Below are 25,740 nucleotides of genomic sequence, written 5' to 3'. Positions count from 1 at the left end.
TCAATGAATTCGTCAAACGGCACATTGCCTTACTCCTAACATTGTTGAAGCCATAATGCTAAATCTAATTTACATTGATTTTGTAAATCCAAAGGACCTCAAGTCGTCATTCAGTTGATGTTGCTGTTCTCCTTTACGTTCCACAAAACTATATTTCTACTATGAAAAAATAAATAAACAAACAAACTGATTATCTTTATATATAAAGGAGAGTTGTCTCTCTCCTTAGGCTATCCAGCTCAGCAAATAGGGAGCGGCGTTTTCCGCCACGTGGCAGTCCAATATTTAACTTGAAAATCTATTACACTGAACTTTTGTTACGCTGGCCCGAAATTTAAAACCTTACAGTCCATTGGGCCGTCCTTTGCAATTTATTGACCTAAAAGAAGCCGCTGCGACCGTTGGTTTATACAACACCGACGGCCTTAGGCTATCATTCAATCGCCCAATAATGATCGCATTTACGTCATCTCCCCACTTCCTCCACTCCCTCACATTCAATGGATAAATGTCAACTGTAGGACACGACTGTGATTTGTTTGTATTAGCAACCTGAGAACATAACTGTGGGAATGAAATAAGTAAAAAGAAATCTTGAAACATATGTTTAACAATAATTGTTACATATCACACCAATATAAATATAAATTTATACCATTATATTTTACAAAACTAAACAAAGAATAACAGAGAATAAAACATACGAACCCGGCGCTACGCGCCGGAATACCACTAGTAATAAAATAAAAAGAAATTTAATCATATAAAAAATAATGCAAGTGCGTTATAGTATTTTCAAGTACAAGAAGCTCAATTTGACGGCGTCACCATATCGGCTCCTCTTTAACGCAGGACAAAGACACCGTTACTTGATTGAGAAACTGAAACGGTACGATGTCGCTAAAGCGGAGGGACCTGAGGTTAGACCCCATGAGATCACCGGAGAAGAGCGTTTCTACCTGAAGAAGATGGGTCAGAAAAGGTCTAACTACGTGCCGATTGGGAGGAGAGGAGTGTTCGGTGGCGTGATTCTAAACATGCATTTGCACTGGAAGAAGCATGAGACGGTTAAGGTTATCTGCAATAACAGTAAGGCGGGACAAGTGCAACAGTACGCGGAGGAGCTTGCTGAACTGAGTGGTGGTGTGCCTGTTAACATAGTCGGCGATGATACGAGCATATTTTATAGAGGGAAAGGTTACGTTCAGCCAAATGTTATGTCTCCTATCGATACATTGTCGAAGAAAAGGGTGAGTACTCAAACTCTGTAGATGAATAGGAGGTAGAACCTTTACTTGCTTAACACGTTACTTGTTTCCTTTGTAGGCATATGAAAAATCAAAGTACGAACAATCTCTTGAGTCGGTGAAACACTTCATAGCAGTTGCAGAGAAGGAAATTGAACTATACTACAGGCATGTTGCTCTTTAGGATGACCCGATTAACAGGAATCCGCTGTCTATCTTGGATGATTCTCCATCGGAATCAGGTGGTGAATCATGTGATCACCACCGAAATAAGCTTGATATAAGTTGTTCAGACACTGAAGATGAAGAGCTCTGTCAGTTAGACACTGGTTCTTATGAAGATTTTTATGAAACTGGAAGGTAGTTTGGACTTCTTGAAACATTGGTTTATAGGTCTTGTCATAAATAAAATGAAATTTCTCGTTGAGAAAGTTGCTTAATTGAAGCGGTTATGTTTATGTTCAATCCGGATATCGGTTCGGTTTCGGTTCGGTTATTTTCGGTTTTCGGTATTTCGGTTAGTAAAATATAACTACCATTCTAAATCCATATTTACTTCGGTTCGGTTCGGTTTATATACCGTCGGTTTTCGGTTTATTCGGTTTTATACCAAAAAACATAATTATTTTGTTTGAGATCATATTATATGAATTTTAGAGTCATATTGTGAACACCGTCATTTATTAAAAATATATTACATGTTCAAATAAATGAACAAAAAAATAAAAATGCTTCTACCATCAATAAAATAATCAAATCTATAACTAAAATCAAAGCTTGAAATTTTGAAAAAAAAAATGAAACAAAACAAAAACATAAAAGAAAAGTTTTTCCACTCTTCCATATTTAGTATTCATTAAAGTCATGCTTTTTCAATTGAAAATTTTCCATTAATTATTGTCCATCAAATTTATAATCTTCATATTAATTTAGTGAAGACTAAAATAAAGCAAAAAAATAAAAAAAAGACTTAAAAAATAAGATATCTGAATTGCGATGTATTGTTATTTAGTTATAGTTCAAGTGTTCTACAAATTAAGGTTTTTTATTACTATAAAATTATGGTAATGGTTATTAACACAAATTTAACTTATGTAACAAATATATTTTCATGTATTGTTATAAAATAGATACATATTTACATGTTTCTACTTTTAATCGGTTTTGTTCGGTTTATTCGGTTTAATCGGTTATATACCAAACCATATCCAAATCCTACGGTTTTTATAAAATTATATCCATTCGGTTTATATGGTATATACCAAAACCAAACCATATTGTCTATTTCGGTTCGGTTCGGTTCGGTACGGTTCGGTTTTACCATATTGAACAGCCCTATGTTTATGTTACAAACTTCTAAAAAGGTTCAAAAGAGTTTTCTTCTATGGCGTATCAATCAAAATAAATCTTCCAAACTTTCTTTTTAACGAAATTATTTGGCAGCATCCAAAATTTTGCAATACGAGAAATAGCGTGGATGAAAATCAAGTTCTCTAGTAGAAAAATAAACAGTTAGGTGTTTTGTTGTTGCAACATGTGTGGGATAACTCTATTATAAGTGGGTATAAAGCCCAAAACTCTCTTTTTGTTGCTAATGACTATTGATCCACTGAAGCTTTAAAACAAAACGAAAAATGCATGGAAAAAACATCAGATTTGTCAGTATTTATTCCTAACATCAATAAAAATATTAAGTAAGAAAATCAAAATATCAAAAAGAAATTAGTATGTTAATAAAATGATTTAAATATGAATTCAACCCTCACAGAACTTATATGATTACGGCACTCACCCTGGATTAGGTGGATAATTTGCATACGAATGACATGGATGGTATACAAAAATAAATAAATAAAATAAACTGTTAATATAAAATGAAAAAAAAAATTATCAAAAAATAAATATATATATATATATATAAAATGAAAATTATATGAAGTAAAAATAACGAAAATAGAGTGAGCGACTTGTGAGTAAATGGTGAGAATGAGGTCGCTGTGCTCATAATCGTACCAAACACGGACGATTCATGGAAACGCGCGTCACATGTTGTTGTTCTGTTGAGACAACGACAATCATCCCCAACGCTCACCATTTATAATACTCCCTTTTATCTTATTTTATATTCTCTTCTAACAACTTTATTTATTTATTTATTTAGGTTACTGAATCCCAATTCGTTTGGTTGATGACCAAAAATCCTAACTGATGACCAACAAAGTGTGACAATTCTATTTTATTGCCTATCGAACCACTATGCTTTGTTTGGCGCATGTACTAATTAATAACATAAATCATATATATTTCTATGCTAATAAATGGTGCTTATTGTCTATAACTTGTAGTTTAGTACTTCGTGGTAGCATAATATTGTGTCATCAACTAATTCAAATAAGCATAGCTGATGTTATTAATAAAAAATACTTAATTGTCGCATAGGAATTGAAAACACATTAAATTTCGTTTTTGATGTACTTTTTATCTGTTAAACTAGATCTTGACTCGCGTTTGCAAAGCACATGATATTTTATAATTATTTTTTTACTAATGATTTAACAAATAATTTGTTAATTTATAAGAATTTTGAGTATTTAAATGAGTGCTTTTAAATTTGAACCGAATCCGCAATCAAACCGGTTAATCCGGTGATCCAATAATTCAATTTAGGTTTTTTTAAAAATATCCATATTTAAAAAAAGTCACTAAAATCCGAAACTAATCGATTGAATCGATGGATGACAAATATGTAATCTAATTTGATTTAAATTTTATATTTTCATAATTTGTCACCTTTTAATCCAAATTTTAAATTCATTATTTTGCAATTTTATGAAATTACAATGTTTCTACAAAAGTTTGATATAGAAAATGATAGAAAAAATCATTAAGAATTATAAATATTTCTTGATCATATTACTCCTTTTATATAGCTTAATTAATTTTATTATGATTTTTTATGTAATTTATTTTGTTAAAAAATTGGTTTATATTATAATCGGTTTAAATTTGTTGTTAACAATTAGTGTTAAGCATTTGTTAGATAAAATATATTTTGAACAAATTTATAATTAGTTTTGTTATTATATTTATTGTACAATGTATAACCATTATATATATATATATATTTATGTAGTGGCTACTATTGAATTATTGTGTTACTTAAATAATTTATATAACCATTATTTAGAAAGTATAAATAAAATAAACCATTAATTTAATTGATTTATCATTGACTGAAATGTTTTTGTAATATTTAAACGTGTAAAAATAAGTTCTATTTACTTTTCGTTGTTTTATAAATTATTTAATTTTTTAATTATTTAATCTATCTAAATAATTATTTAAAAGATGATATTTAATATTTATATTATCTGAATACAAAATTAATTATAATATTGTCTGGAAACATGAATAGTAATATAAAGAAAATAGTACATTTTTTGGAAACATGGATAATAGTGTAAAAAAAATTAGTGATTTAGTGTAGATTTAACTATAAAGTAGAAATGTGTATTCAATTTAAAAAAAAAATTACAAAATAAATGTTAGGTCCAACATAATAGATGCATTCTCTTTTTAACTTTCATTCTTTGTTTTTTCATGACTCATATTAATAGGCAAATATAAACATTTATCGAAACCAACCTAATAATTAGACACCAGCATTTTCATTATTAACAAAAAGGAATAAAAGGCGACAAATATTAATACTAGTAGACGCACCGACAGATATGAGATATCTCATTTATTGACGTGTTGAAAGTCGATTTACCATGATTTTTTTCATTTATAAAAAGAGAAAACAGATTCCAGTGGGTGGTGAACGCAGTGGTCTGACTCTTAGCTATTAGTGCATCACAGTCTTTTTAAGTCGTTGGAACCAACATTATCTGATGGCGAGGTGATATTGTCATTTGTCACCACTCACCAGTAACACTACACACAGACACGATAAGCCTAAAGTTTATGTTATTTTTCTATTCGAATTATGACCTGATAATAACCAACATTTATCATTACTGGGATTGGCTTCCTTATCAAAATCTTGTGATATATTGATTTGTCTTGATTTGTTTTTGTTTGACACGTATTAAAATTTTAATAAAAAGAACTAAAAAACATAAGAACGTGAGTTGATCAACTCATACACCAAAATGATTTGAGGTGTAAACGCATGGACTGTGACATGGTATCATAGTCACGGTGTTACTTATCTTTCATTTATGTAAAATTAGAACTCTTCGTATATGGTCTATCTATAATATTTGGTTTTATTAGAAATAAATGATGGTAGATTTGTAACTATTCATAAAAATACAGTGCATACAAAATATAGTGCAAGGACAACTAAACTGAAAATATAAGTGTATGCACTAGATAAAACAAAATAAATGCATTAGATAAAAATAAAAGGGAAAATCGCATAAAAAACCTTAAAAATGTCATTTACTAGCACTTTAAACTTTGAACTTTTTTCACTAACATTTTTAACCTTTAAAGTGACATTTTTATCATAAAAAACTTCCAAAGAAGAAAAATAACTGGCTGAACAGGTTAAAAATAGTTTTTTTTTTACAAAAAATAATTATTTAATTAATAAATAAACAAAAAAATTAATAAAAATCGAAAGATTTAACAAAAAACTCATAAATTGAAAAAAAGTGAGAAAAATAAATAAAATTTTAGAAAATTAAATAAAAAATAACTAAAAATTAAAAAATAAATAAGATCAAATTAAAATAGAGAAAAAGTAATAATAAATTTCAAAAAAATTGAAAATTCAAATTTTTTTTTTCATTTTCAAATATAATGTCGGAAATTATCATTGGAGATATGTCGAAAATAACGGTTTTTGGCATATCTCCAATGATACGGTTTTTGGCATATCTCCAATGATAATTTCTGACATTATATTTAAAAATGAATGTTGATAAAAAAAATTCATTTTCAAATGAATTTTTTTTTTTGAATTTTCATTTTTTTTGAAATTTATGATTTTTTTTTCTCCATTTTAAATTGATCTTATTTATTTTTTGAATTTTTTAATTTATGAGTTTTTTGTTTAATTTTTCAATTTTTATTAATTTTTTTGTTTATTTTATTAATTAAATAATTATTTTTGAAAAAAAAACTGTTTTTAACCTGTTCAACCGGTCATTTTTCTTCTTTGCAGGGTTTTTATGATAAAAATGTCACTTTGAAAGTTAAAAGTGTTACTGAAAAAACTTCAAGATTTAAAATGCTAGTAGATAACACTTTCAAAGTTTTTTATGCGATTTTCCCAAAAATAAAATGCAGTATGACTGTTAGTGCATACAACAATAGTCAAACTTTAAATCAACATACTGCATGTTGTTGGAAAAAAAAACATTGGTAGCAACTTTTACATTTAGGGTTTGATCGGTTAGTACTAGCGTTACTTGGAGTAAATAATTAAAGAGAGAATGAGTGGAAAAACTAAAGAGTAAATAGTGTAATAGAAAACAGGAAAAAGTTAAACACAGCGCAATGCTTTTTTTACTCTAGAGCAGGAGGAAAAAATAGAACATTTTTTAAACAGTAAGGAGCGATAAAGAATTAAAACATTTTCAACTGATTGGATTAGTAATAGCTGAAGTCAAAGTAAATAATTTTTTCACCTAAAATATTATCGCTATAGCGTACATACAGTCACAACCTTATATTTTCAACAAAACTTCTAGTTTAAATTGGATAAGAGACTCTTATGATCTTATCATTAGAATTTTGTAAATCACATGTAATACTGCAAAAAATGGAATTAATGAAACAAAAAAGAATGGAATGATATGAATGAAATACTGCAAAAAATAAAATAGATTTCATTCCATTTATTCATAAACAAATTTGTTATGAAATTTTTTTTTTTATATTTTATCTAATTATTTTTGGAAAGTGGAATGACCATTTCATTCCATTCATAGCAAATGAAATTTTTTTTTGTGGAACTAATGAATTCAACCATTACACGTCATTTTATTCCAAAATATTATAATTCAGTTACACCCTAAATTATCTAAATATACAATAATAACCTGCAAATTTGTTGATAAGAAGAAAATAAAAACCTTTAAAACTCGGAATACTTCGAATAGTCGCCTTATTCGAACTCAAACGGGAAAGGAAGGCCTCGTAAGTCATAGTTAACATTTTTCTTCGTCCCATCATTTTCTGGTGACTTTCTCGACCAGTAACCACCACGTGTCTCCCTTCTTTCAAACTAATAAATCATGGGTCCACTGTAACAGAGAACTCTGAGAAGCACTCGATCTCTGCCACCCTCCGCTCTCTTTCTCTCCCAAGAACGCCTTTATATAACTTGCTTCGTGCCTAGGCTACTATACGCGCGTCTTCGTCACTCTACAAAACCTTAATCCTACTATATAAAAGGGACTAAATTCAAGGCTTTTGAGACTATCCACCTCAGCCAAAATATTCTCATCAAAAAAGAATTAGAAATAGATATCATTTAGAAGATAATTAACTAACATATGACTTTTGATATTTCTAGAAATTTCAAATTTGTAACTGCTAATTTATTAATAGAATCATATATCTATATTGAATTATGTTATATTTTTAATCGTGAGACTTCAAGGGTAAATAAATTATTAATTTATAATATATATAGTTTATAACTTTATATTGTAGTTATAAATAAAGAGAAAATAACCGGGAAGGGTGAAGAAGCTCATGTAAAATTATGTAACTAAAATGGTAAAATGGTGAGTATGATGAGGTGAATCTAAAAAAATTTATTGTACAGATTATGGTGTTTTCTTTGTCCATTATAATGATTTAAAATAAAATATGCATTCACATAAATAAGTCAATATTTATTGTTTTTTTTTGTAAGATGTTAAGATTATCATTTTCTAAAAGGTTACACTATTGTTTTTAAACAACTTATTACAACATGGAAACAAAAACAACCAACAACAACTCAAGATAAAAAAAACCTTAAGGAAGTCTTATACAAGAAAGATAAAAAGAAGTAGAGAAGAGGAGAAAGGAAAACTTGCCGGGTAAGAGAGGAGACGGTCACCGCATCATACGGTCGAAAGAGGCAAGGATAACTGATGAAGGTGAGGAGTCAGCTGTGAACACACGAGCATTACACTCTTTCCACAGCAGGTAGATGGCTGACTGAAAGTAGAGCTTGATGACTGGAGTAGCATGCGCATCTGCATTGACGCGAGATTGATTGATCCAGGCTGCAACAAAGTATAGATCAGCCGGAGGAGAAATCCAAACTTCAGGAGCAAAAAGCTCTCATATCAAGCGAGAGAAAGAGCATTCAAAGAAGAGATGATGGTGAGTCTCTATTTCCAGATTACAAAGGACGCACGTTCCTGAGACAACGCCTCAAGCGATCCTTGGTTGGCAGTCTTCTCCGCAAAGCCAGCCTTGATATAAACACATTAAGTGGAATATGTTCATTGAACCAAATAGTTTTGTGCCAATATTTGTTGTTGATAGTGTTTATATTCTTTTCTGACATTAGTATCCATATTTTTTAGTAAACTGATCCAAAGAGATTAGTTTATGGAGTTAACCAAACGAAGATTATAGTGTTTACTTTAGAAAAAGTAATAGGTTGAATGATAGATAGCGTGCATGCTTTTTCACATGGAAATCTGTACATATATTAAAATTGTAAGATTTGAATCATAGAGAAAATATAGTGTATATGACTGAAGTTGGACCATTCTGAAACTAAAGATGGCTAAAATTCTTCTTTGTCAAAATGCATAGATGTGAATATTATATGAATAGAGTTCTCCATTGCTTATAGCAGTGTAATAAACTCCGTGTGTAAAGGAGAAAAAATGTTATATAAGTGAAAACAAAAATTATGATTTTTTTTCTTGTGCCTATATGCTCTTCGCAATTTGAAGAAAGAACATATTGTGTGAAAATCTTTGGCTCGGTCAAATTTTATCCAGTTGTTTATAAAACTGTTGTTATCTGATTCATGTAATTTTTCAGTGTTGATTTAAAAGCAAAAAAAAACCATCTATACTAACTTTTTAATATATTTTTTCTGTGATTTGAATTTAAAAAGAGATAAAACTTTCGATAAGTTATGTAAACTCAGAACAAGTATTTTGCTTTAGAAAGCATTTACATGTTTCAAACTTATAATATATACATATACAATGTTTAAAATTATGCATATAAAACCTGTATAAAATGTGCCTAAATATGTTTCTCTTCTTTAATGTGTTAATCGTACTATATATAATATTATTTTAAAATTTCAAAAAGTTTATCACATACAAAAAACCATCAATAAAAAATATAATTCTCCATCTACAACAACAAAAATGAAAAATTATAAACATATAAATTTAAATTAATAAAAACTAACATTAGAAAAACAAGAAGTTAATGTAAAAGAAAAAAATTGACAAATAATATTATAAATAAAATAAATTTATAAGACACAATCCGCGCGAAGCGCGGAAAAAATCTCTAGTTAAACTTTAATAACTACATTACTAATCCCATTTTTCTTATTAAACCTCCCCTACCCCGCCATTATTCTCAAAGAAAATCCAAACGACGACGACGAAGCAAAACGTATACGCATAGCTTATCAGTCACCTGCGTAACGCCATTTTTTCTTCCTTAGAATAAGCAAACAATGCGGTAATAATCAGAGCTTATCCATATAAATCATCAAGAAAGCAATCCAATGTCTATCTTCTAATCGAATATTTTTTTTTATAAATCTGTGTAGTTGATTGTCATCGGAAGCAAGAAGTTGAAATTGCGGTAACACAAAGCGGCAAAGCAACAGCTGAAGCAAGAAAAAAAGAAAAAAAAGCAAAAGAGGATCCTTATCTGTTTCTTCAAGCCATTTCTTGCTTATATATAGATTCCAAAAGGAGTAAATCAAGACATCTTATCGATCTTGAATAACTGGATGATGGTAATTGCAGCGAAAATGGTAAGAGGAAAGAAGGTAGAGATTGTTTCTCTACTTATTCTTGTGATAGTGATGGCGGCAACGGCGGCGACCGTGACGTATGACCACCGTGCTCTTGTAATCGACGGGAAAAGGAAGATTCTGATATCTGGCTCAATTCACTATCCTCGTAGCACTCCTGAGGTAACTACACTGTTACACACCTATACATATATACGGCTACGTATATACAGAAATGTTACCAGTTACTTATAACAATATATTTTTTTTTCTGAACCTTTATTTTTTGATATTTGTGGTAGATGTGGCCAGACCTTATACAGAAATCAAAGGACGGTGGCTTGGACGTTATAGAGACGTACGTGTTCTGGAATGGTCACGAGCCTGAGAAGAACAAGGTCGGTTCTGTTTTGGGTTTTGTGCTTTTGGTTCTTTTGTCCGAACTCTATTTTTTTTAATATTTTTGGGGTGAAATTATTTTTGCAGTATAATTTTGAAGGAAGATATGATTTAGTAAAATTTGTGAAGCTTGCTGCTAAAGCTGGTCTCTACGTTCATCTACGAATTGGTCCTTATGCTTGCGCAGAATGGAATTACGGGTAATAAAATGTGGTTTTCTTCTGGATACCACTCTGTTTTTGATTAATTTTAGGGATTTTATTATTAAAATATCGGATGATTAATTTTTGAAATGGTGGACTTTGTGGAACAGTGGTTTCCCAGTGTGGTTACATTTTGTTCCTGGAATTAAGTTTCGAACTGACAACGAACCATTTAAGGTATGGTTTAGGTGAATGTGTTATTAAATTATCATGTGAGAAAATGTATAATGTTTTAGTCTTTGTGTGTTTGCAGGCGGAAATGCAGCGGTTCACTGCCAAGATTGTTGATCTGATGAAGCAAGAAAAGCTATATGCATCACAAGGAGGCCCAATCATTCTCTCCCAGGTTTGTTCTGTGAAGAATTTTTGTTCACATTACTAATTGTAACATTTCTCAGGATTTTCTCAATTGTTTTTTTTTGTTTTCATGATTTTGGATGTCAGATTGAGAATGAATACGGGAATATTGATTCAGCTTATGGTGCTGCTGGTAAAAGTTATATGAAGTGGTCTGCTTCTATGGCTCTTTCACTAGATACTGGAGTACCCTGGAACATGTGCCAACAAGGAGATGCTCCTGATCCCATTGTCAGTTTCCTAAACATTCCACTACTTTCTTTAAATAGGAAAGTGTTTGATTGAGACATTCTTATTTTTTTTTTCTTGGTAGATCAACACATGCAACGGTTTCTACTGTGACCAGTTTACTCCCAACTCAAACAACAAACCTAAGATGTGGACCGAGAATTGGAGTGGATGGTGAGTCTCTTGGTTCTTTTACTTTACCTAAATTTGCATTTAACTCATCACTTTCTTGTATATCATCTGGGACGACTAGGTTCCTTGGTTTTGGAGAACCGACCCCTTACAGGCCAGTTGAAGATCTTGCATTTGCGGTCGCACGGTTTTTCCAACGAGGTGGAACTTTCCAGAACTATTACATGGTAATTAATTGAAACACAAGAAGCCAATTGTTTTTTTTATTATGTTCTACTTTCTTGTTGCTATTGATTAATACTCGAGCTTTTCTTACAATATTTTTATTTTTATTTTGGTATCTTGTTCAGTATCATGGTGGAACAAACTTTGAAAGAACAAGTGGAGGACCCTTAATCTCTACTAGTTATGACTATGATGCTCCCATTGATGAGTATGGTGAGGACTCTCCACCACTGGATGTCTTTCTTTTCTTCTTGGATCTCTAGTTGTCTGTGAATTTACTGAAGAGACGTTGATTTATTTTTTGTTGTTGTTGCAGGACTTCTGAGACAACCAAAATGGGGACACTTGCGAGATCTACACAAGGCTATCAAGCTTTGTGAAGACGCCTTGATTGCTACAGATCCAGAAATTACTTCGTTAGGTTCAAATTTGGAGGTAATAACAATAAAACTTCAATGTCACTCCACTTCTTGCATGCAACATGCTTTGATTTTTAATCATTTTACATATATGATTTGTGACTTCACAGGCAGCTGTATACAAAACTTCATCTGGATCATGCGCTGCTTTTCTTGCAAACATCGGCACACAATCTGATGCAACTGTGACTTTCAATGGCAAATCATATCGCTTGCCTGCATGGTCCGTTAGCATCTTGCCGGATTGCAAGAATGTTGCTTTCAACACAGCAAAGGTCCGTTTCATTAGCATGTCTTTAAACATTATTCCCACATGGCAACAACTGATACCAATATTGAATATGTAGATAAATTCTGCAACGGAGTCTACCGCATTTGCTCGTCAATCATTAAAGCCAGATGGTGGTTCGTCTGCGGAACTAGGATCACAATGGAGTCACATAAAAGAACCTATTGGAATATCCGAGGCTGATGCATTGGTGAAACCTGGATTGTTGGAGCAGATTAACACTACAGCTGATAAAAGCGACTACTTGTGGTACTCACTGAGGTATATAGAGTATACCTGAGCTGTTTCTTTCTCTTCTTACAGAAAGCAGAAGTCTTACCATGTGTTTCAATCTAAAACAGGATGGATATTAAAGGCGATGAGACTTTCCTTGATGAAGGATCCAAAGCTGTCCTTCACATCCAATCCATAGGCCAAGTGGTGTATGCTTTTATAAATGGAAAACTTGCAGGTATATATATATATATATATATATGTTACTCTTTAAGTTTTCACAATGAGATGAAGTGAATTTTGCAACTGAGTAGCATTGATTCTTGGTTTGTAGGAAGTGGAAATGACAGGACAAATATTTCTTTGGACATCCCAATTAATCTTGTAACTGGGAAGAACACAATTGATCTTCTTAGTGTGACCGTAGGGCTTGCGGTAGGTTCTAATCACCAAAACATTACTAAATGTTTATATAGGCATGATTAACTCAACTAATTAAGCTAAACTTAATCCTCAGAACTATGGAGCTTTCTTTGACATAATTGGAGCAGGAATCACCGGTCCTGTGTCACTTAACAGCGCGAAAACTGGTAGCTCAATGGATTTGTCATCACACCAATGGACTTATCAGGTATGTTGCATTTTGATCAACGACAAGAATCTCTTGTCATACCTTCTTACTTTTTCAAGTTCTAACGGCGGTTGATTTATAGGTTGGACTCAAAGGGGAAGACACAGGTTTAGGAAGTGGAGATTCTTCTGAATGGGTTTCAAACTCTCCTTTGCCCACTAACCAGCCACTAGTTTGGTACAAGGTGATGATAATCTCTTGTTATGTTTTAAAGAACTATTGTCTTTTCTTGTCAGCCTCTTAATAATATCTTGTTATGTTTCTCAGACAACATTTGACGCTCCTTCTGGGAGTGAACCAGTAGCTATAGACTTCACAGGCACAGGAAAAGGCATTGCGTGGGTGAACGGACAGAGCATAGGTCGGTACTGGCCGACCAGTATTGCACGAACCGATGGTTGCGTAGGGTCATGCAACTATAGAGGAACTTACCGCAATGACAAATGTCTCAAGAACTGTGGAAAACCTTCGCAGACATTGTAAGTACTACTAACCATCTTTTACATCTATCTCAGCTGATTCGTTAAACCTGAGTTATATAATAACGATATGACCATTGTTGGTTTGTACAGGTATCACGTGCCTCGCTCGTGGATTAAACCAAGCGGGAACACTCTTGTTCTGTTGGAAGAAATGGGTGGAGATCCGACAAAGATATCTTTTGCAACTAAACACACAGGAAGCAACTTGTGTTTGAAGGTGTCAGAGTCTCATCCAGCTCCTGTGGACACGTGGACTTCGGACTCCAAGTTCTCAAACAGAACTAGTCCGGCGGTTCTTTCCTTAAAATGCCCTGTCTCCACTCAGGTGATATCTTCTATAAGATTTGCAAGCTTCGGTACACCCACAGGTAGTTGCGGTAGTTTTAGCCACGGCCGTTGCAATAGCGCCCGATCTCTCTCCGTGGTTCAAAAGGTTTGGTTTCATTTATTTCTGCTCTGTCTATGACTTTGACTGCTTCCTATTTATAGTTGGAGTTTTTGTCATGTGTGGCAGGCGTGTGTTGGATCAAGGAGTTGCAAAGTTGAAGTCTCGACAAGAGTCTTCGGAGAGCCTTGTCATGGCGTCGTCAAGAGCTTAGCTGTGGAAGCTGTTTGTGCATGAGTGACATGTTCCTTTTACCTCCGCAGATTTGATATGATATGTAATTGTTTTAAAATAAAGCAAATGAAATGGATGATAATATGAAGTCGTCAATTCAAATAAATTTGGCAGGAATTAAAAAAGTTCTCTTTTTGTAGCTATTTGTTACTCTTAGAGTGTAGACACAAAAAAAAATGTTGTATCAAGATACTTTTTAGCCATGACTGATCACTACTTGAACTTCATGGCAATCCTTTTCTCATGGAGTTAAGAGCAAACAACATTAAGAAAACCCAAAAGGCCAATTTAGCTCAAAAATAGACGGCATAACATTCGCAAATCTAAACGACAAGCGAGAAAAACTGAAAAAAAAAATCATGAGTTTCGATCAAATCTGAAGAAAAATAGACACTGACAGGAGCATAACCTTATTGGCCCTGCCCAGTGCCCAGTCTTGTTGTTGGTTAAAGTCACCTTAACAGAACTAGGGTAATTAAAAGAGTCACGGTTGGACCGGTCGGTTCAATTCAATTCGATTTTCTAAAAAAGGGTTTAATGGTCTGAATCTAATAACATTTGGTAACTCCTCTCCTCCCACTTCTAATTAAAAACCCTTACCGTTTCTCTATCGTCTCTACAAGCCCACTCCCAATGACGTCATCTTCACTCGACGAGCTCCCTTCCGCCGCCGAAACCCTGACATCCCAGATTCCCTCCGACACCGCTCCCATCGACCCAATCCCATCTTCCAATGACGCCGAAGCCGTGGGGGAGAAACGTAAGCGCGACGACGACGAGAAGACCACCAATCTCGAATCCTCCACTCCTTCGCCGTGGTTCAAGACCAGCCTCTGCTCCTACTTCCGCCGTCAGGGCTCGTGCAGCCACGGAGCCGCGTGCAAGTACGCTCACGGCGAGAATGAGCTCCGTCAGAAACCGGATAACACGTGGGACCCGACCTCCGAGCGGGGTAAGAAGGCGAAGATGATGTCGGAGAATGCCGTGAAAGAGGAAGAAGAAGTGGGTGACGTTATGTTCACGGAGGAGATGATGGATGATAACGATGGTGGTGGTGATGGAGGTGTTCATGATCTGTCTCTTAGTAAATGTTTGGTGCATTTGCCTACAAAGTGGCAATCAGATGATCTCAAGACCTTTCTCCGAGAGCAGGTAAAGTTTCAGTCTTTAAGATCCCAAACATAACCTTTGAGATTAGTTCTAAGTTTTAGTCTTTAATGTCTTAGGATCACAAACATAACCATTGATTAAATGTCTAGAGTAAAGTTTTAGTCTTTAAGGTTTTAGGATCATAAACATAAACACTGATTAGTTTTCTAGAGTAAAGTTTTATTCTTTAAAGCTTTAGGATCACCATTATAACCATTGATTAGTTCTCTAGAGTGAAGTGTTATGCTTTAAGTTTCAAAAATCTCAAGCATAACCACTGATTAGTTCCCTAGAGTAAAGTTTTAGTCTTTAAGGTTGTCGTATTTGTAACATAACCATTGATTAGTTGTCTAGAGTAAAGTGTTTTAGGTTTGAAGATCTGGGACATAACCATTGGAAAGATCTTTAGAGTCTTTGGTTTAAGTTCTAGGATCATGTTAGTGTAGTTGAATCTACCTTTGAAATTGAATAGATTGAGTGACTGATTCATTCATTTCTCAGGGAGTTGAATACAAGTTTGCGAAGAAAAGACGAGGAATGATGGTTGGTTTCCTGACTTTTGAGAACGCAGAACAATTGAAAAACGGCGTGGAGGTGCTTTTCTTTCCTTTGTCGAGTTTTTTCGATATGAGATACCTCTCTTTCTGTTGTCTGAGAGTCTGTTGAATATTTACAGATTTTGGAAGGCAAAAATGTGAATAACAAGAGTTTGAAGATGGCTGATGTCCTTCCCCGTACATTCGACAAGAACGGAGCGAAGAATCCGGCTGCTAAACTCAAAAGTGCCCGCGAAGCCGTGACTCCCTTGGCAGACCTGTCTTACGCGGACCAGCTTGAACAGAAGAAGGCTTCTATCGCGCAAATGCTTAAAAAACTTGTCAGGAACTTTCTCATACTCTCTTTCATATTTTCCGCGATTGCTTCTAGTATTCTCAACTTCAACGGAGTGAGTTTTGTTGATAATGTATTTTATTGGCAGACGAGGAATGCGCGTAAAGCTTGTCCTAATGGAAAATCACTTCCAGAATGGGTCCTTCAGTCTAGAGAAATAGGTAAGAACACTATACTTTTGATCTCCATTTTGATTTGGATTAGTCTTTTGATTCATATATTAAACCATTTCAGGTGGTCTTTCATGTAAGCTTGAGGGGATTATAGAATCACCGCTTGTGAACGGTTACAGGAACAAGTGTGAGTTCTCAACTGGATATTCCGTTGAGGGGAAGTTAACTGTTGGATTCATGCTCGGAAATTTTAGGTATATACAGTACTTTCTTCTCTGAGACTTGTGTTTACTTTTTTTTTTTTTTTATCATAGTCATGGGAAGAACTAATGCAAAAATCTTCCACCAGTGCGGGTGTAACAGCAGTGGAGGAAGCTGTGAACTGTCCTAATATCTCGAAACTTGCTTGCCGTTACGCTTCAATCTTTCAGAGTTTCTTGGAAAAATCAAGGCTCCCTGTTTGGAATAGGTTTAAAAGCTGTGGCTTCTGGCGACAGTTGACGGTATGTGTATTGCTGTTATGTTGTATAGCTCTAGCATGACTTACCTAATTTAATATTTCTTTTCACCTGGCTCAAACATCTCAGGTTCGAGAAGGGAGCAAACCTGGTGTGGTTTCAAGTGATGAAGATGCCGATTCAAGAATTGCAGAGGTTATGCTTATGGTTCAGGTTTGTACTACGGATACTGACGAGGCTGAAGTGGCGACTGAGTTTGAAGAAATGGCAAAAGCATTTGCTGAAGGAGCTAGAGCAAGCTCTCCACCTCTTCCTCTGACTGTATTAGTTGTTCAAGTAAATTACTTATCCTCGCAATTTTCTTTATTAAATCCCAAACAAAAATTGTATAATATTAAAAACATCTATGGTTTCTTTGCTCAGGATCACGTAGGGATATCAAACGTTGCACCACCAGATTGTCCACTACGGTTGCTGCCTATTCCAGTGTCAGATAATGGAACAACACATCAGGATCAGTCCACCAATGTCTTGACTGAAGCTCGGATTCACGATCACATCAACAACCTTCGGTTCAGCATATCCCCAACAGCATTCTTTCAGGTGATAATTGAATCTTCAGGGTCGATGCATCTTTAGGATAATTTGGTGAAAGTGGTGTTGGTTGTTGTAATAGATTTCAAAATCGTTGATCCAGGTTAATACATGCGCTGCGGAGAAGTTGTATTCACTTGCTGGAGATTGGGCTGATCTTGGTCCTGACACTTTGCTCTTTGATGTATGTTGTGGAACTGGAACAATCGGGCTTACATTAGCACATCGTGTTGGCATGGTAAGAGTCTGCTACTTTAACACAATCCTTATCGTTTTTGATGATTTGGTTCGGTACTAAACCTCTTAGGCTCTTCTTACAGGTGATTGGCATAGAAATGAATGCTTCGGCTGTATCTGATGCGGAGCGGAATGCAAAGATCAATGGCATAAGCAACTGCAAGTTCATATGTTCAAAGGCATGTGTTTGATGATACCATACCCTGTAGCTGGTTCCATTTATCTTTAATCATATGGGTTCTTCTTAATGGTAGTGATTCGTTGGCTTTAATTTTTACAGGCAGAGGATGTGATGAGCTCTCTACTTACAGAATACCTAGATGTGTCTGAAACTGAAGAAGCCAAACCTCCAAGTGATGATCTCGACAAACAAAATTCCTCAGCAGAAGAAATCTCAAACTCAGAAGTAGAAAACAATGAGCAGAAGGACTCCTCCTCCTCTGAGCCGGAACGATCTGCAAAACCACAATTCAAAAACGTAGTTGCTATAGTGGATCCACCTCGTCCTGGACTTCATCCAGATGTAATCAAAGCCCTGAGAACCCATCCACGGTTGAAGACGCTTGTGTTAGTTTCGTTCTCCCAAAACACTCAACACAACTCAAGTTACTTTGTTTATGTATCCTAACACCAGATTGTTTTTCAATGGCATTGGTACTAACAGGTACATATCGTGCAACCCTGAAACACTAGTGGCAAACGCGATAGAGCTTTGCACGCCGTCATTCGAGAAAACGGGTCAAGAGAACAAAGGCTACCGAAGACAAAGCAGGATGGGAACCGCCGCGTTGGCTCGACACAGAGCCAAGAAAATGCCTGCTTCTGAGCCTTTTAAGCCTGTCAAAGCCATGGCCGTTGACCTTTTCCCTCACACCGACCACTGCGAAATGGTAATGCTACTCAATAGGTAATAAAACTCTTTTTTTTTTATAAGAGATGACAAAGACTCAATCATGTATCACCAAAGCAAACATCTATTGTCGTTTTTTTACATTAAAACAAAACACAATGTAAGGATTTTTTTTAGTATATGTTCTTTTTTTCCGGAAAAGACAAAAGAAAGGAGGTTTAAAGAAACTCTGATTGGTTGAAGTAAGTGTAACGAGCTCTGGCTAAGTTATCTTTTCGTTTCTTGTAAACAAGAGCTCCTATTGCAATGGCTCCTACTCCAACTATTCCTCCAATGGCGATCCCTGCTTTCTTCCATCCGCTCATCCCGCGGTCTTCATCTCCGTCTTGCTCGAATTCACCATCCTCGCTTGCTTTGATGTCCTCTGGATCTCCCTCTTCTGCCGGCGCAGGAGATGGGGTCGGAGAAGGGAAATTCTCTGTCTCCTCTGAATCATCATCAGCATCATCGTCCGATGGAGCAGGAGCAGGTGCTGCTGGTTCAGGAGTTGGAGAAGAAGATGAAGATGATGATGGAGATGGAGAAGGAGGTTCCTGCTGAGGAGATGGTGGTGGAGAATCTGGTGGTGAAGCTGGTGGCGGAAGGGGAACCGCTTCTGGTGATGGTGATGGTGATGGTGATGGTGATGGTGATGGTGATGGTGATGGAGATGGTGACCGTGATGGAGATGGTGACGGTGACCGTGATGGAGATGGTGACGGTGACCGTGATGGAGATGGTGAGGGAGAGGAATGTGATTCTGGTGAAGAAGAAGACGGTGGTGGAAGAGGAGAATGTGCTGGTGCCTCACGTTCCGGTGAGGTAGCAGGTGATGGAGAGTCCTCCTGTGCACGCGAGAATTCCACATTTAGGAGACACAATGATAGAATGACAATGAAACATAGCTTTTTAGCCGTGGCCATGGCGTTTTGATTCGATCTTTAATCGTTTTTTATATAAACTTGCAAGTCAGTTTTGGTCGTATCAAGACGTCTCTTATAAAATGCCGTTGGGAGAATATGTTTTCTGGCTTTGTATGCCTCTTTGAGAGAGGGAGAGAGCTACGGAGAACCAGGAGAGGGAGAGAATGAATGGGGGAGAAGATGCATCAATACATGTTCCTGTCATATTATACAGCTAACAAATCACTCAAATAGATGTATGTATGTATTTTGTTGATGTCATTTTTAGATTTTGTTTAATTAATAATGTTGCTACCATTTCGAACGCATTAAGCTGCTTCAATAATATTCAAAATTGGCTGCATGTCTTGTTTCATTATAAAGAAATCACTGGTGCATGTATTTATGCAACTTAATACGCTCATTCGTTTTTAAATTTTAATACATCTTTAATTCGTTGATTAAAAAAAAAATCGTGAATGTGTGTAGCCTGATAATTTGTAACCCAACTTTGTAAGTCTTGGACCAGTGTAACTTGTTAGTCCCTCCAAATAAATGAGAAGTTTGGCCTCTTGTCGAGGTGAAAATAGATTGAAATACTCACAAAAATTCAACATATCTCAAATTTTATATCAACTAAATTGAAGTATTTGGCAAATTATTGATCTATGAGTTCCACTCCATTTTTTTTTAATAAATTATATTTATTAAAGTAGTTCCTCTCCATTCATTCTTTTATGTATAGAGAAATTTGTCAAGAAAAAGTTTTCTCTCCAATTTTTATTTATTTATCTAATTCTTCAAATAAAACTTAGTTCATTATTTATTTTTCTATCCATCAAATGGTCATCGATCAAAGTCTAAATCTGAATCTATTGGATTTAAATCGGTTTACGAAAATAATAACAAAACAATTTAATTAATATTACAAAATAATAAAATAAATTTAAAATTTCAAAATTTTAAACAGAAAATACCATATAAAGTTTTAACATTATTTCTATTAACACAGTAAGGCATATTTGTAAAATATCTAACATAATAATTTTTGTAACGATTTGACTTTAAAAATAATCAATACTATTAAAACAGAAACATGCCCCATTGATAATAGTTGAGTCCAATTAAAAAAAATATACATCATCTACATAAAACTGCTTATATCACTTTATCAATACTATTAAATTTTCACGGCAGTTCTAGCAATTCTAAAATCCTACTTTTCAGGAAAATTTGATTGCCACTTTTTAAATAAAACGTAAACAACAATAACAAAGCAGTTCCATAACCACTAATGTCCTATTTTTAAGGACTACAAACATATAAAACTTCTATTTTTCAATTAAAAAATCTATTCTACTAAACTCAATTAAGAATTTTACGTAACCACCTTACACAACCAATTAAACTCCTATTATAAAGGCAACAAATTTTATAAATGACAACAAATTTCGTGAAATATATATACAACTCCTATATCTAACTCATTATCCTGAAATATATGTACTCCTGTGACCCCAAAATTTAAAATCAACAAACTTCCATATCTAACCAAAATCCAAATTGTCACTATTTATTTAAAAATTTTATTTTTCTAGATAGTTTTTTTATAAGAAAATTAAATTATTTAATCCATCTATTCTATTAAATTAGGAACATGATCAGTTGATATTATTATGGAAGTATTATTTATAAAAATATATTCTACGGGTTTTAGTTTAACGGGTTTTAAATAGGTTATTCGATTAAAAATATTTGTTAAATGTTTAGTGAAGACCTTATTAACCCATTTACATATATATATTTAACAAAATATATTAAAAATTATCTTTCAAATATTTTTCAAAACTTTTGTTCGGTTTTCTGTGCGTGTTGGATTTGATATTGGTTTTCGGATATCTCTTAAGAACCATTCAAGTATATATGCCAAATCTAATAGATTATGAAACTTTGATTTTTGGGTCGATTCCGAGTCAGATTTTTTGGATACGAATATTTTTCTTGACTAATTATGTTAGGTAACTACTAAGAAAATATAATATGTTGCAAATTTTAAAAATAAAGTTTAAAAATAATTTTTGATATACATATGACATATAATTATGCAATTTGACATATTTAATATAGTTACCAAAAATTATATTAAATTAAATTAATACTAAAAACAAATATGATTACAAAAATAACACAAATACAAAAATTAAATTTCTCAAAAAAAAATAAACAAAAAATAAAAGGGCGGGTCAGAATCCAAATTGTCACTATTTATTTAAATCCAAACGCAGCTTTTGCGGTTGGTAGCGGTTGTCGGCGGTTTGCAACAATCACTCAAATCGCTATAAACCGCTTCAAACCGCTACGAATCTCATAAATTCAAAAGCTGGCTCCAGCTAACGTTTGCGGTTGCGGACGGTTGCGGACGGTTGCGGGAGGGTAAAATTTTTTTTTAAAAAACAATATATATACAAAAGTAAAATTAATTAATAAAAAATTTAAAATTGAGATTATGAAAATATTAAAATATATCTATTATATTTTAATTAATATTATAAAATTTTATAATAAAAAAAATTTCAATAAATTTTCAAAAATTAAAATTATAACTTTCTAAATATAAATTTTATATTTATTATAATTTTATGATTTTTGATATTTTTATAATTATATTAAATGTAAATATTGTTAATTTATTATTTGACTGTTACCACATTTGGTAGTTAACCAGTCATAAGTAACCCGTAAACGCACCAATTTTTAACCGCAGTACCAATCGTACAAATCTCTTAAAACCGCTAGAAACTGCAACCGTCCGCATCCACAAACTCCCATAACCGCAACCGCAACCGCTGCGTTTGAACCAATTAAGCCAATTAAGACGTTGTCGCGATTTTTAACAATTCACGTGGCCCTGGATCAAAATTTACAAAATTCGTATTTAACGTCATGGCAAATTATTATGTATAATTATAACATTATTATAATTATACATGAAATAAAAAAAATGAAAACCATATAATTTTAACGATAGCACATGTAGAGTATCCAACATCACAAATTCAATCAAATTATCAAAACCTCTTACTAATAGTAATTAAAAATTTAACACATATGATTACAGAAAAATACAAATATCATTACAAAGAAAAATATGAGACAGAAAATTAATATTTTACAATAAAATAAAACAAAAAATATACCCGCCCTTTTAAGGGCGGGTCAAAATCTAGTTTATCTTAAAATGTATCTAAACTATTTCGACTCTCCGTATAACTTTTTTTTTTGATATGTTTGGACTTTAGAGAAGCTTTAGTTGCTTAAAATCATATCGGGCTGATTGATAAAATGGGCTACGGCCCATACCTGGCTCACTCAATCTGCCTACCTGGTGTTCCTCGTCTCGTCTTCCTCAATTCTTTTCCTTCAGGAGAGAAACTAACAAAAAGAAAAAACCCTTTTCCTTTCCGAGCAAATCAAACACGCGATAGAGTTTCAGCATGATCAGCATTCTCGCTCAGGTTCTCCTCTTTCATCCAAGATTTTAAAAGGAATCGATTTCTATCATTTCGAATCTATTCGCTCTATTGTAAATGTGTGTGTTGACATTCGTATCTTCTTCGTGTGTATAAGGAGCGTCTTCTCGGCTTCACGCTGGGTAGCGCCTTGACAGGGTTCATCGTTCTCGAGCAGCGAAAACTCATCCATGAGTCCGTCGCCGATCGTAAATCTCAATCCGTCGATCAATCTCAGGTTATTTATCGTAATCAATTTTGAGTCGAGAATCTATTCCGTCACAAATCTCAATTTGTGGATTGATGAGAATCTCGGTTCCGGTTAAGCAAACCGATTTTGGAATTGGAGAAGGCTGAATGTTGGTTACAGTTAATACATGAGGTTGCAATAGGAAGTTAAAAAAACGTGGGATGTGTTTTGCAGGTGAGAGAAGGCATATTCGGGAAGAAATATCGGATGGAGTTTGCGTCTGTGTGGAACAAAGCTGTGGACCAGACCTTTGAACCTGCCATTCAATATCTTAGCTCTCGTAAATGGTAGAGAGAGAGAGAGACATGGATGGATACCAACATTACGTTTGCTCAAAAACTTTCCACAAGACTATTGTTCCCCCTGTTTCTCTACTTATTGCTGGTTATTCTTTTCAGTTGTCTTTGAATACACTAGTATTCCTGTTTTGCTCTACTTTTCTTGAGCAGTGTTGTTGTGTTTACTGAGAATATCTTTTCGTTTGTTATTTTGGCTGTTTGGCTTAATGATTGCTGTGACAGTTCGTTCCTCCCATTGGTTTTGTGTTAGATTTGATTTATAATTTGGCAGGTTAATGAGGATCATAAACAGTCAAATAAAACTAGAAACAAGCAAATAATAATCTTGAATCTAAGCTATACGGTGGCTCTATCATGATATCAGCACAAAAGCCAGGCTGAAAATAATTGGCGTACACTTGAGGTTATGCTTATTGTTTGTGTTTGTGTTTGTCTTGGTTCATTAACTGAAATGGTAATTGATACTTTTTGCTAGCCCGTGATCATCAGTTCTTGTTTTGATTCTCATTCCTGCCAGTTCAGGGTTTGTTCTTCTGTTTGAAGAGATAGCAAAAACTCAAACAGGGTTTCTAACCGTCACGACATTAACTAAGAAAGCAGTAACTTAGGACAAAAACAGGAACAAGTACAAAAAAAGAAGTCCCAAGTAGTATTAAGAATTGGTCTGAGGGAGCCTAGTATCATCTGCATGGTCGGACGAGCCAGGGAGAGAAACAGGAGGCGCGTGTCGATCACCCGGGAGACGTATAGCATCAGCTGAATCGCGCGGTTTAAGCTCCAGATTCTCGCAGTTACAGATCTCGACCATGAAACCATCGGGGTCATTAAAGAAGAGCTGGTCGATAGCTGCGTCTTCCTGCTCACCGACCGTCCTCTTGATGTACTTCACATCCACTTCCTTGAGCCTCTTCTCCAAAGCTTCCATGTCTTCGCACTGGAACGATATGTGATTATCCATCGGGTCCAAATGGTCCGTGTTGGAAGGTAGCTTCTCTTCGTCTTTAGCCTGCACCAAATGGATCCCAACACCGTAGTTGAATAGCCACGCACCGTCGAAGTCTAGGGACGCGGGTCGCTCTGTCTCCACGAACCCTAACACTTTGGTATAGAACTCGAGAGACTTTTTGACGTCTCTGCAAAGTCTTGATACATGGTTTAACGCCATCAATGGCGGCCTTGATTCATCGCTTTTGTTCTTCTTTTGCTCCATTAGATTTCGAGGGAAAAATGCTTCGTGTATTTAGAAAGAACTACCTTAATAGCGGGAGCGGTCAAGAGGGTTGAAAGAGGGACACGTGATGGGCGGCTGAATAGCGAGTTTGCACGTGTCAGCGAACATATGCTCACGTGTCACACTCTTCGGTTTCAGTTTAGAATTGTTTATGTTTTACTATTAGCAAAGCTTACCATCCGCTAAAGGATTTGATATGTTTTTGTTAATAATTATAAGATATTATCTTTTAAAAAATATATATTCCAGACTTTAGACCAATGTATCTGAGATCCGTAGCCATGGTTGCTTATACTCTCAACGGGATCTGACGATAGACAGTCGAATACTCTCCTATTAACCAATGGATATGGAAATCTAAATACAAGCTTCAAGAAAAGGTGAGGAAAAAACACACATATCAACTCAAAGTCTAGCTATATAATCTATCATAATTTCAGTTTAAAACACTAGGGGTTGGATGGAACTAGAATGGTTCACATCACCATGGCAAACGCAATTCCAAAGATGATCCCGACCACACCACCAGCTCCCATTCCGCTTCTCGAACCAATTGACATTGTTGCTATCTCGCTTTTCTGTGCTTTTTCAGAAGCTCCTTGAACCTTTGCAGACACTGGGAGAGGCGAGCAGCCGGATTCAGCGCAAGGCTCTGAAGTTGCATCATGGTTTTGTGGTTTCGCGTGAAAGAAGTCAAATGCAGAAGGTGAAAACGCCACTGGGGTCTCATAAGCCAACCCGTGAGGAGCTCGGTCTTGCGCTAAGGCTATGTTTGTGATGATTAGAGAAGAGAAGAAGAAAACGAGGCAAGTCTGTGTATTCAT

The 25,740-nt window shown here is 34.5% G+C and overlaps 7 protein-coding genes across 7 annotated transcripts; 4 read left to right on the top strand and 3 right to left on the bottom strand.

Moving 5' to 3' along the window:
* The first annotated feature begins 773 nt into the window (after nt 1-773).
* Nucleotides 774-1,701, top strand: LOC106355423 (uncharacterized CRM domain-containing protein At3g25440, chloroplastic). The gene is given in 2 exon segments (XM_013795376.2): nt 774-1,250; nt 1,327-1,701. Coding segments are annotated over 2 exon segments (762 nt in total). The 3' UTR covers nt 1,612-1,701.
* An 8,043-nt stretch (nt 1,702-9,744) lies between these two features.
* LOC106352588 (beta-galactosidase 8) lies at nt 9,745-14,597 on the top strand. Its single transcript, XM_013792211.3, has 20 exons — nt 9,745-9,917; nt 10,009-10,380; nt 10,500-10,595; nt 10,684-10,796; nt 10,910-10,976; nt 11,053-11,145; nt 11,244-11,387; nt 11,470-11,558; nt 11,638-11,743; nt 11,867-11,954; nt 12,058-12,176; nt 12,271-12,435; nt 12,508-12,710; nt 12,791-12,900; nt 12,997-13,097; nt 13,180-13,293; nt 13,376-13,477; nt 13,561-13,772; nt 13,866-14,208; nt 14,290-14,597. Exons 2-20 carry the CDS (start codon nt 10,195-10,197, stop codon nt 14,395-14,397), a joined length of 2,559 nt encoding a protein of 852 aa, XP_013647665.1. The 5' UTR covers nt 9,745-9,917; nt 10,009-10,194; the 3' UTR covers nt 14,398-14,597.
* Nucleotides 14,598-14,952: 355 nt separating this feature from the next.
* Nucleotides 14,953-18,928, top strand: LOC106352589 (zinc finger CCCH domain-containing protein 24). Its single transcript, XM_013792212.3, has 12 exons — nt 14,953-15,546; nt 16,045-16,137; nt 16,220-16,420; nt 16,523-16,595; nt 16,669-16,801; nt 16,897-17,050; nt 17,135-17,341; nt 17,429-17,608; nt 17,703-17,837; nt 17,920-18,015; nt 18,117-18,403; nt 18,501-18,928. The coding sequence occupies exons 1-12, from the start codon at nt 15,028-15,030 to the stop codon at nt 18,745-18,747; spliced, it is 2,325 nt and encodes a 774-aa protein (XP_013647666.2). The 5' UTR covers nt 14,953-15,027; the 3' UTR covers nt 18,748-18,928.
* Nucleotides 18,876-19,663, bottom strand: LOC106352590 (putative uncharacterized protein DDB_G0290521). Its single transcript, XM_013792213.3, has one exon. The coding sequence runs from the start codon at nt 19,646-19,648 to the stop codon at nt 18,905-18,907; it is 744 nt and encodes a 247-aa protein (XP_013647667.3). The 5' UTR covers nt 19,649-19,663; the 3' UTR covers nt 18,876-18,904.
* Nucleotides 19,664-22,963: 3,300 nt separating this feature from the next.
* On the top strand, nt 22,964-23,920 carry BNAC04G15780D. The gene is made up of 3 exons (XM_013796350.3): nt 22,964-23,142; nt 23,255-23,374; nt 23,561-23,920. The coding sequence occupies exons 1-3, from the start codon at nt 23,122-23,124 to the stop codon at nt 23,675-23,677; spliced, it is 258 nt and encodes an 85-aa protein (XP_013651804.1). The 5' UTR covers nt 22,964-23,121; the 3' UTR covers nt 23,678-23,920.
* Nucleotides 23,921-24,238: 318 nt separating this feature from the next.
* LOC106356622 (glyoxylase I 4) lies at nt 24,239-25,123 on the bottom strand. The gene has a single exon (XM_013796351.3). It carries the CDS (start codon nt 24,893-24,895, stop codon nt 24,338-24,340), a length of 558 nt encoding a protein of 185 aa, XP_013651805.2. The 5' UTR covers nt 24,896-25,123; the 3' UTR covers nt 24,239-24,337.
* Nucleotides 25,124-25,232: 109 nt separating this feature from the next.
* On the bottom strand, nt 25,233-25,740 carry LOC125576548. Its single transcript, XM_048736878.1, has one exon. The coding sequence runs from the start codon at nt 25,738-25,740 to the stop codon at nt 25,393-25,395; it is 348 nt and encodes a 115-aa protein (XP_048592835.1). The 3' UTR covers nt 25,233-25,392.

This window comes from Brassica napus, chromosome A7 (assembly GCF_020379485.1).
Source record: "Brassica napus cultivar Da-Ae chromosome A7, Da-Ae, whole genome shotgun sequence".
Lineage (NCBI taxonomy): Eukaryota > Viridiplantae > Streptophyta > Magnoliopsida > Brassicales > Brassicaceae > Brassica > Brassica napus.
Note: the sequence above shows the minus strand (reverse complement) of the source record. Positions and strands in the feature narration are given on the sequence as shown.